General features: G+C 37.4%; 2 protein-coding genes across 2 annotated transcripts in view; one reads left to right on the top strand and one right to left on the bottom strand.

Moving 5' to 3' along the window:
- LOC140144381 (CAAX prenyl protease 1 homolog) overlaps positions 1-9112 on the bottom strand; it is a 37303-nt gene extending 28191 nt beyond the window's left edge. The window contains exons 1-4 of the mRNA XM_072166198.1: positions 8944-9112; positions 2123-2269; positions 1498-1584; positions 75-191 (exon numbers count right to left, since the gene is read on the bottom strand). Of these exons, the coding sequence (XP_072022299.1) occupies positions 75-191; positions 1498-1584; positions 2123-2269; positions 8944-9063 (471 nt within the window). The 5' untranslated portion in view covers positions 9064-9112. The remainder of the gene's footprint in view (positions 1-74; positions 192-1497; positions 1585-2122; positions 2270-8943) is intronic.
- Positions 9113-9141: 29 nt separating this feature from the next.
- LOC140144385 (E3 ubiquitin-protein ligase listerin-like) overlaps positions 9142-12237 on the top strand; it is a 48498-nt gene continuing 45402 nt past the window's right edge. Inside the window, exon 1 of the mRNA XM_072166203.1 lies at positions 9142-9282. Coding sequence (XP_072022304.1) covers positions 9241-9282 — 42 coding nt within the window. The 5' untranslated portion in view covers positions 9142-9240. The remainder of the gene's footprint in view (positions 9283-12237) is intronic.

The raw sequence follows: 12237 nt of genomic DNA, 5'->3' as shown, positions 1-12237 counted from the left end.
AGTGCTTGGATATGAACTTGCAACCTTGCGATTATAAGTTGTATCGATGTACCAGCATGCTTTGTATATCTTACCTGGTTGTTGAACCCATGTTTTTGCTCCACTACAAATGTCCTGTACACCGTCCATGGCATGCCGGTGATGATGCTAAATATGGAGGCCAGTAATAGAAACACTAATGACTGGGTGATCTGAATAAAAAAAGATGAAAAAGTAATAAGTAAAGTTTTAAACAAGAGTCTAACCAGGAGCAATTTCATGGTAACTGGTGGGTATATAGGGCCTGAGAGCCTGCTTATTTTTCTCCTTGAATTCAATCAAACATTTGTACAGAGACCAAAGAAGGCAAAATTAAGTGATGAAATTATTATACCACTTGAAATTGATGAAAGCCTTACATGTAGATTTAAACTGACCAATTGACAAGGAGTTGGTTTGAATGGATGTGAGCAGATGCTCAGATCTGTTAAAGCCTGTTAAAGAGGTGTCCTTCTGATCTTTCATATGAGTCTAGATTAGATGAATTTGGATTACTTAAAACATGCAACTTATTTGATTTGTTGAGGTTGATCTTCTGCTTTAAATTGATTAATGGAATTGGTCCTTCTTCTTTTTGCCAATTTTTCAAGCCTTCTAAGGTTAAGGAGTTTATGTATCTCCACTGTAGTTCTCATACCAATGCCTTTTTCAACTCTGTTTTTGTTTCCTTTCCACGTTTGTGGAATGAAATTCCCACTGTTGTACGCTCTGCGCCCTCCCTTACCTTGTTTAAGGCCATGTGTAAAGAGCATTTTATGATGTAATTATGTTTTTCATAGGCTTGTTTACTGTTGTTATGTCATAGAATGTTTCACTCATTTTTTCATGCAAATGTTTTTGCTTTAATTTATGCGTATCTTGTATCTAATATTATTATTATTATTATTATTATGTACTTTAATATAAGCAGGAAAGAAGAACAACATTGTGCTTGGACTGTTTAGTCTATTTCTTCTTTCCTGGATTGTCATTTAAATTGCTTTTTATGTTTTTTCATGTTTGTAATTTATGGCAATTGAAATAAATATTATTATTATTATTATAGCCAGAGTAAGGGGAGAGAGAACATGGAACTTTTTGAGCATCATTATTTCTGAATTATATGTCCAAAGTATATAAAACTATACACTTTTGGAAAGGAATAAGGAAACGAGTCAAGGAATCCCATGATGATGTCAGATTTTTTCAAAAATCTTGAGTTTTTGAACAAATCACAAAAATTCACTTTTTCACCCCCAATTTTTTTTGTGACAAGATAAAAAAGGAGGAAAAAGAAATTAGTAGCTTTTCATGAAGAAGAGACATGAACTTAGGGAAGGTTTTTTCATTTTTTCAAAATATTTGTTTTAAACAAAAATATACACCATTATGTGCATTTTTAGCTTAATAGAGTGACACAATTGCTTTTTTCACATGTTTTTATCAATATTTTGAAAAAAGAGACAAATTTCAAAATACCTCGTATTCTGATCCATAGTCGAAATGTGACATCACTTGGCCAGCTACATGCCACAGGTATGGAATAGCACCAATCACTAAGATTACCTGCAAAACAAAACACAGCAACAAATAAAATGATGTAAGCCAATTTTTCGGTCCACTTTCAAGCAAGTGTGCCTAACATTACCTTCATAGCACCCATAAAATGTTCTCTTTTATTTAATTTTAAAGACTACTTCAAGTTTACAAATTAGGAGGGTGCACACATTTGGACATTCAATTTGCGAGTTACACTACAGATGCCATTTCCAAATTTTTCATAGCTGCCAACCTACCGAAGTCAGAAAGAGGGACATTGAGGCCAAAACTTTAAAACCATGTACACAAACCAGGTACCGATACCGAAAAATTCAAAGACTTGAGGTGTGCAATACTTTCAGAATTCAGGGAAGGTTTTGCAGGTCTAAGTTTATCACAATAGAAAAAGAGAGAGAATGCTATAGCAAAATTTTAAAGTGAATTTGCCATCACTGAAATTTTCAGAAAGCAGGACTGTCCCTATTTTTCACTTCGGAAAACCCCAAATGAGGGACAGTTGGCAGGTCTGCATTTTGCACAAGCTCTGCAATAACACAATACTTACTGAGCTTTCAAATTGACCGTATAAATCATGCCAAAAGCCGAAGGATTCTTTATCCAGGGCGTACACACGAGCCTTCTCCAGTGTCTCGGAATCCAGTACATCTTTCAAGGGTCCAGGCACTTCTGTGGTGTTCTTGTACACTTGAATCTGTAAATCAAAATTTAAAACAATACAATTACAGGTACCATACTATTAATTAGAGTATAATTGGTCGCAATGTGAAACAGGCAACTTTCAATTTCAAAACTAAGTTGACAAATGTTGTCATGAAATGACAAATTTGTTGTTGAAATATGTTTTGCAATCAATTTAGTGATGTGCGCCCGTATATGAGTAGATTGTCTCCACTTTCTACTACGCTTTGTATGGAGTCTCGTCAATACCTGATGAGACTCGTCTGTAGATTGTCTCCACTTTCTACTACGCTTTGTATGGAGTCTCGTCAATACCTGATGAAACTTGTCTGTAGATTGTCTCCACTTTCTACTACGCTTTTAAAGGGAAATGTTTGCTTTTATGGATTTTCTTCAAATCCTGAAGAATCTTGTCTCTAGATTGTCTCCACTTTCTACTGCGCTTTGTATGGAGTCTCGTCAATACCTGATGAAACTTGTCTGTAGATTGTCTCCACTTTCTACTACGCTTTGTATGAAGTCTCGTCAATACCTGATGAAACTTGTCGGTAGATTGTCTCCACTTTCTACTACGCTTTATGAAGAGTAATTTATGCTTATTTGAAGTATCTTTTTGTCAGTGGATTATTTCATTTATTAATATATTTTTATAGTAAAATTTGGCTGACTTTTCAATAATTACCAGCTTATATAGGGATTTAAAGATTTAATTCATTGATAGAGTTGGCATTGTTTCTTCTTTTGGAGATTTCTGTTTATTTAATAATTGCGTTATAAATATTGTTTTCCAATTCAATCCTCTGTTTGATCCAAAGAGGTATCTGTATTTGCTTAAGATGAAATTTGGTTAAATGTGATACAGAAGTCAATTCTTGCATGTCCAGCCTATATGGTTGGCTTGTTGTACACATTTTCCAATAATTCTTGTATTGTGTTATTAATAATATTTATTGGAAGATAAATAACTATTTATATTATGTCTTAACTGCTATGAAAGTGCTATGATTATTATATTATTATTATATTATGAAATCTATCATTATTTATCATTATTTATCTCAATTATATTTATGTATATGAATATAAAATTGTTGAATGGTCATAAATAGCTTAATAAATGGTCCTCATGATCGGGAGGGCAATGCGGCGAGTGAGCGTACGAAATCACCACTCAAATATTCAAATGGACTTTTGGGTATCAAGGTATGACTATATGTTCAAACTAAGGCAGTGACCTATCGGGTAATGATGTATTCAGGTACTACCCAAGTTAAATTTCGGGCGGTTAACCGGGTAATTTCAAAGACAGACAAGGTTTGAGTTTACCGTCATCAAGGAATGGCTTTTTACATGCAGCTGAGTTTATAGAAAAGCTTTAGAAAAAGATAACACAATCATAATTAATAAAACTTGTTAAATAGTTCCCGTAGTTCTGTATTTGGGTCTGTAGTACTGGCGTACTACATACATGTATTAAACAGTTATTAATGTTATTTTGATGGCGATTTATTAATGTTATTTTGATGGCGATTTTATTAATTTCCGTCCAGTTCTCCACTCCAAATCATTCAAACCACATTCACAGCGCAACAGATTTCTTTGGCTGGGTTCCAATTATTCGCCTGTGAATGTGATCCCGGAAGCTGTTCCGTGTCAGTGCATTTTACTGCTGTGTCAGTTGGACAACTGCTTGGTTACTGACATGTGTTTAGAGTAGAGTATTGGAGTAATCCTGTGTGTAATTTTTGTTCATGTACAGGCGAATAATTGGAACCCAGCCAAAGAAATCTGTTACGCTGTGAATGTGGTCCAGGAAGGTGTTGCATGTCAGTGCATTTTGCAGTTGTGTCAGTTGGACAACTGTTTGGTTACTGACCAGTGTTTAGAGTAGAGTATTGAAGTAATCCTGTGTGCAATTTTTTTCATTTTTATGGAGAGGATTTTAAGATATGACCCTGTGAAAACTTATAAGTTTCTTTTTTGGCTTAGTGTACATTTGCTAGTCAGCCAAATTCGCCTAGAATACAATGCATATTTACATAGAAATTAAAAAGAACTGGCCTGTCAAGGAAACCTATATGTTTTCTATACTTCACTTGATTTTTTATGGTGATAAGACAATCGCACATGGAATTTTAGCAGGATTTTGATAGCAGTTCCATTAAAAAAAGCTGCTATCATCATGAGACTAAGATCTAGAAACACCACCGAAATGCTGTTTTGGGGAATTTTGCTAGCTGAATCTTTTTGATGAAAAATCAATCTTTGACAAGATGTAACTTTGCTACGGAAAGTGCTATGAAAAAAAGGTTTTCAGTTTTGACTTTCTTTACTCAAGGGCTTTAATTGATATATAAAATGATGCAGTTTGATGGCAAATTTGAATTCACCTAGCATACCTTACATAGGATTACACAGAGATATTTCTTGCCAAAATTTCACCATTTCTAGGCAAGTTGGCCCTACTTTGTCTGCATTATGTGAAAAAGGACAGTCTTAAGTAAGTATACGTGCAACGCTTTTGATGTTTTGGGAGACTGGGAGGGATCCGAATAAAAAAAGTGATGCTGCCGTATGGTAATAGCCTTAAATACGATGGACAGATAGTATCAGTTTGTGAATGAGGACATCGTATAAGTTCCTTGTACTACTCAAGGGCTTTAATTTGATATACCGTATATAAAATGATGCAGTTTGATGGCAAATTTGAATTCACCTGGCATTCCTACAAAATGTCGCTGAATTTGGAGAAAATTACATGTAAGTCCTGAAAAAGTGTTTCATCATGACGATCAGACCCCCTGAGTAAGGCCAAACACTTGTGCTGAATGTCAAATTGGTCACTTATCGCTCACTGTTCAAAATGTGACATCTACACCAATTACAGTCCCCGAAACGGTCTACTTTTTAGCCGACCTCAATTCCGAAACATTTAGTGATAGTTAAAAATGCGATCCCCAACCCTTTGGTTACCTTTGGACGAATTTGTAGAAATCTCCGCGGAGTCTCCGTGTCTGAAATTGCCCGGTACAAACATCGAAAATGTGGCATTTTTCAGTCCCGGTGATGATACTATAATCCGCATCGCTGTTTTCATACATATGCATATCTCTGACCCCTGTTGGGTCAAAAACGTGGCGTTGATTTCAACCAATCCGATCCACCGATTGTGACCATGTGGTCGGTTTCATGAATATTTAATAAGCAGCTTGATACTAGTGACGTCATATCTGAGGTGACCAGAAGGCAGGAGCTATACCATTTTGGTCAACTGAACTCGACTCATGCGTTCTTTTGGTTCACATAAATCATGATAAATCGAACACAATTTTCAATAACGGGTATAGGATTTCAATTTTTTATTAATGAAGTTACATTACTTGTAGGAATGACAAAGTTGTTTTTGGAAACTTAGATGTTTGTTTCAACTGATGATTTAGGATCGCAAGGTGAGTGAATTCGAGAAGAGATTTGCTTGTTTGAGTGATAGTAGGATACGGGACGTAGGCTAGCCTAGTCCTCTGTGTTTGGCCTGCTCCGATGTCTCAATTCACGCGGAATTATTCGTACCTGCTTACCAGACAGCAATAAGTACTGCGTATTGCTGTATGGAACCAGACATAACGATCAGACACCTCAAAAACCTTTTTTACCGTGCTGGATATGCTAGATCTATACGGTAGGCTACTGCTTTCACACAATACCTGTTATTGACGGATTTGGATAGAAATTGGATGGTAAATAAGCCAAATATTGCAAGAAATCTACTCACCACAAACGTGGAGAGCTCGCAAAAAAATGAAAAATATTACCGTCCATCAGCCATGCAAATGTACATTGTAATATTGAAAACGTATATAATATTTAATTTATTTATTATAATTATTATAATTCTTCTTCTTCGTGTTTGCTTTCTTCATTAAATGTCGACGCAGTTAATTTTCTAATATTTAATTTTAACATGTTTAACGAGTAAAAAGTTGCCTTGCATGGTGATAAGAGAGACCTGAAGATAATTGATGAGGAAAAAGATCTTGGAGTCCAGTTTGACAAGACACTGACCTTCGGCAAGCACATAGGATCAATAGCAAATAACGCAACCAGAGTTGTTGGTGTGATTAAGAGAACTTTTGACCACATGGATGAGCATGTATTTAAGACACTATAAGTCTATGGTTCGTCCGCATTTGGAGTCATGCGAATAGTGTATGGAGCCCCTACTTGACGAGAGATATTGATAAACTTGAGAAAGTACAAAGGTGAGCAACGAAAATTGTACCATCACTACGAGATATGCCATATGCTTTTGGATCTACCAACACTGGCAAATAGAAGACTTCGGGGTGACCTCATCCAAGTATACAAGATTCTGCATGAACTACAAAGTTTCGAAGATGTTTGATATGACGAGAAATGTAGAAGGTCTGAGAGGTCATGATCTGAAGATCAATAAGCAGAGATGTTCTTCGAGGTTACGGCAAAACTGCTTCTCACAGAGAGTGTGTAATGTGTGGAACAAACTCCCAGCAGCTGTTGTTCATGCCCAATCCACCAACATCTTCAAGAATGGTATTGATGAGTTTCTCACCAAACAATCACATATTGACATGTTTAGCTTCTCCGGGTTTTCAGCACAGGACCAAATTATGTGGACATCCAGATAAATCCTGCTCTCACATCACATTATCCCTCCTTCCATTGCATTCAGTACTATTGCATTAAGTTATGTGTGAATATGGATGGGCGTTATATAAGGCTAAAAAAGCCTTCCTTTTGCAGTGCCCAACCAGGTGGATTTCAGTTCATAAGAGCAATGTCGGGGATTATAGATCACAATTTTTCAATCGATGGGGAGAGATGAGGTCCCACCAGGTCCGACCGAGTCTCCTACACAGGTTACGCTCCCTGTGGAGGGACGGAACAAAACTGGCTGATGTGGAGACTAAGGCTAAGCCAGTTTGCGTCGGTCTGATATTCGTCTATCCTCGTCTTTGACCATGCGCAGATCTGGCTGGTCAGGAAGATATTTAATATCCCGAATTTATAATATGCCCATTGCCTACCAGTTCCACCGTATAACAGATTTGCTAGAGAATATTTGTTACCATGTTTAATAAATTCGTATTAATCGTATAATAAAATGTGGCCAAATGTATAATTTGTGTACATTGTCATGTGTGGATCCACTCTTTTACGCCTTTACGGATTGGCTACTAAGCATGTTGGGAAGGATATGGCGGTATGCTGACCTGGGTCAATATGTTCTGGGCAGATGAGGTCCCACCAATTGCCTACGACCTTGTGTGCAATCATGTGTGACAGGCAATTCCCGATAATAATATTAATAGTACTAAAGTCTAAGACTGGTTCCCTGGCCGGTGGCCCAACTCTACAGGTATACAGTTGTTCGAAATATTTACTAACGGTCAAAGCTTGCTTTGACCGTTAGAATCCGTTCCTACTGAATATCGGTCGGACCCCGGTGTATAAAAATGCATCGGGATATAAACACTGACATGAGTTCACATGACTGATAAAAATGCTATCATGTATTGGCTTACTTCACCAGCACATATTAATAAGCGTGTCATTATATAAGTTTTATTGTACTATTACCTGCCTGTTTGCACTTTCGATGCATACGATCCTAACATTATAAAGGAAATATCAGCTAAATATTCTGCAAGTTTTTCAGAGCTGGATCCGGCCTGCACATGCTATTATTATTGTAGCCGTTTGCGCCGTGCTGATGGTGAAACAGTCTCAACCTACGAGGGCATTTCACACACGTAAATTGTGCTTATTAATGACTGAATAACGTTTTGTGGGGTTGAGAATATTATGACGTAACAGGCTCACGTGATAAGCAATTAGTTTTTAACCAATGAGGTGGAGCGTTTTAGCTGCGTTGGACTTGTCTCTGTTATGTTAGTGTTTTTAGTACAAACCTAATTTAACAATACAAAATATTGATATAGTGTTATAAAATAGTCCAAAAACAAATCAGCAGTTAATGAAGAAGTAATTTCCGATATACTGTCAGTAGCAATTAGAAAAATTTATTCTTTTTAAGAGTTTTGTTTATTAATACACATGTCTAGGGAAATTGAAATTACAAACTAGAAACAACAGTAAATTTTATTTCGTGAACTGACAGTTGAATCATCGCCGATCAATGGGAAAATGGGAGCAATTTTAGTGATGAAATATCCACGCAATTGCACTTGAAATGCGAAGTATTACTGAGAATTATGTTGGGAACGTGTATAGTAACAAATTGGTAGGTCATGTTATGTGGAAAGTGGTATTTGAGGGTATGCTTATTGAAGCAGTCAGTGGCCTATTGTATTAAGTATACGGTGTTATTTACATGTTTATTCCCGCACTACATTCAGATAAGAAAGGACGCTAGCTACGAATGCGAGGGCATCCGTGAGCAAATTCGTAGCTAGTGTTTCTCGAGCAAGTATACAGGTACATGGTAATTTTAATTACTGTGCAGTATTCAATTTTCGTGGTATTGCTTAAAAGCGCCATATTATATAATAATAACTTTTTCCACAGGTGTCAAAAATATTTTAAGCTTACTGTACTGAACATGCATGCTAAGTTGCCGAATTTTGCACCACTCGCAATATGATCAACATACGATCGATGTTTAAAGCTAAATCAATCAATTAGATTTACCTGTCTATGGCTGAGATATGTTTCCCAGACGTACATCACCCACATAAATGCAAAAATTGACCAGAAAATTGTTTCTGGTTCAAAATAATTCGTTACAATCGGTTCAACATTCACCTCCATCGTGCAGTCTTTTTTGTTGCCTTGTCACCTGGTGCACCCCGAGAAGACGGAAACTTGATTATACGAGCAGCACAAATTCAATGTCAGCTTCCATTGGAAGAAATCGTGATTCATGATTGTGAAATTATGTTTTGTAACATCTGGTTATTTTAGGTACACTAAAACATTTAGGGCAAGATGAGTGGTCGACAGAAACAGCGTACTAAAGGGAATGTAAAGGTAACATTACATTTAATTTTTTGATTTGATTTATTATATTTTATTTTTAATCTGGTTTCATGGTATGGTTTGGATAAGCTTATTATTATAAATTTCATGTAATTTTGTTAAGAATTCTTTTTGTAACAAGTTCAAAATTATTAATCCTACAAAAAATAATAGAAGTACGACAGTCTTGCTCAGTGGTAGCGCCAGGATATATTTCGAGAGAGGGGGGGGGGCCATCATGGCATGGCATTGGCAGGGGGGTAAAGTGAATGTCGGGGGGGATCAACAATTTAACAAATATTGCGCAAAAATTGCATTACGGGGGAAGGGGAAATGGTTCTGACTGGGGGCTTTTCCCCCATACCCCTCCACCTGGCGCGCCACCGCTTTTGCTCTGATTGACGAGAGCGCCCTGCTAAAGTCAGGGTTAAAGTTTGTTTGGTTTATTAAGCAGAAATTATTCGGCTTTTGTTACTGCACGCGTCCATAAAGTCCCAACTCACGCTCGCGAAAATATCACATAAGCGCGCGCTAGTCACGCATTACGCAACGCACACCTAGCGTAAGCATTGCGCCCAACAGCGTGCACGCCATTGCCCATTCTACATGTATATCAATACACAGTGTTTTTTTAATTTTTTATATGAGTCTAAATTTTTTCCGACTTATATAAACCGAACAAACTTTAGGGGGCTGTCATTTTCTTCGGAATGGTTACAATAAAAAACTAGACTTAGCTGTGGTCTAAGACCACGAACACAGCCGTGTTGTGACCCAATCACCTCTTCTTCTTCTTCCGGTACTGTGCAAAACCTCAAAAGAGTATCGACGCACATTGGTTGATTTGTAGACATACAGGTGCAAAACATGCTCCACTTGAACAGCATATATGTACAGGATAAAAAAGTTTGATGTGGAAGAGCGTGGAGCTGGTAGGTGCAGTGACAATTATATACAGGAATAAAATATTGTTGTGGATGGCTGCGCTAGTAGAAGGTGACGTCTCCAGCTCTGGCCTTGAAGGGAGCGAGTTCCATAGACGGATGGTGTCTGGAAAGAATGTGCCCTTCATCATAGTAGCAGGGGGCTGACACTCACCTCATTTGCATGGCAAAATTACCCGTCTCCTCTGCAGCCAATTTGTTTTCGCTCCATCGAAATCAGGCTGGTCACGGAGGAGACTACCTTCCTTTGTGTTTGTTCATTTGTGTATGGAGAGCCCTTCTTGGAGTCCGTTTGGACTTAGGCTACGCTCTCAGCTAGAGTCCGACGCTGTATTGTACTAGAAACACCTTCTCTTTGAATTCACTAGAGCAAGGAAAATAAAAACTGGTTTCATTACTATCTGTTTTTGAGCTTTTTTGCATGTTCTGCGACCATGGTGTTACCACAACTGTCTTTGCGTCATTAACATGTGCTGGAGTCTAGCACAGGTCAACCAAAGTCCCGGATTTTAATTTTCTCATTCTTCTTTTGGATGACAAAATAATAACGTTTATTTTGAGGCTCAGCGGGGATTACCAATTTTCACCAGTTTTAATAAGACAATAATGATTGACACACACACCAGGAAGTTTCTCATCCAAAAGAATGAGAAAATTTAAATTCTCACCATTTTGGCCGTTTCTCATCAAAATGTCCGTTTTCTCATCCAAAACTTCCTTTAGTGTATTAAGTTAGCTTAAGCCTATTGATCCTAAATTTGCTGGTAGGGTAAAACTCGTTTTAGGGGATGTTTAAAAAAGTCATGCGTTTAGGCCTACACTATCATACTTGAGTGCCCCCCCCCCCACCCCCGTGAAATTTGGGACTCATTTGGTCACCGTCCTAAGCGCCCTTGCCCACACGAAGTCGCCCAGGAGTAGGCCCTACCGGCATTATTAATTATTAGTGGTTAGCCCCTAAATACAGTCGCGTGATCGTGTTGTCAATTATCGTTACTTGTGTCCATGGATATGACCCTATGTATAAGTAGTCTTCATAGAATTCACACAGTCTATGCCATGTCATTTACGGATACAAAGAGGATAATAATGTTGAGGGCGCCTACAAAATCTTACACCGTCTTACACAATGTTCCAAGGCAAAGTTCAGTTTAATATTTACTCATCGTACAAATACAGACGTTTTATTATGTTATGATGTTGTCTGGATGGGTGGACAGTTGTCACACTGTGGAAAAACAACAACCGGAATCCGCATTCATTTACAAATAGCATTAAATTAGTATCACATAGTGGCCTCCGTGCAGTGGAAAACCTTAATTCTTTCATCAAAAAGAAATGAAAATGACCAAAAAACCGGATCCACCTGTACGCCTATAAAATGGGCACAGAAATTTGTCTCAAATATGAATGAATTTTAAGAAACATACGGGATATGATGAACCAATGACCTGACGCCATGATAGCAGGATCTATTAGTTGTTTTATATACAATGCATATACCGTGTTGTCATAATACCAATATTTGGCATAATATATAACGACTAATATTTAGTATTGTAAATATGCAGTTCATATGCACAAACGAACACTGATCTTTATGATATTCAGGTTGTTGTACATCTCATATAACATGTCATATAGGAGGTCATATGTGTTGACCTTCTCCTATTGTATTTGTTCATCTGTGTATGGAGAGGATTAGCGCCATTAAACGCCATTAAAACTCCATCAGTATTAGGCGTAGTTCAGTGAACTCACCAGATTGCTATTCCAAGTACTTTGATAAATACAGATAATATGTATTGATGGGTCGAGGCGATTGCATTGAAAACCTAATACATTATTCATAACAGTTACGTAATCAATCGATAGTGCGGACACTTTTCATTTGCAAACCACCAAAATTCGTGATCTTTTAGCGTTGGAAAAGAAACCACGTGAATAGAGTGCCCTCTCAAGAATATCAACTCTCTGATAGTAGTTCTGGAGTTTGGTATGTGGAAGCGCCTACTGTTGCCTC

The sequence above is a fragment of the Amphiura filiformis genome, unplaced genomic scaffold, assembly GCF_039555335.1.
Source record: "Amphiura filiformis unplaced genomic scaffold, Afil_fr2py scaffold_51, whole genome shotgun sequence".
In the NCBI taxonomy this organism is placed as follows: Eukaryota; Metazoa; Echinodermata; class Ophiuroidea; order Amphilepidida; family Amphiuridae; genus Amphiura; species Amphiura filiformis.
This window is presented reverse-complemented; position numbering and strand designations above follow the sequence as displayed.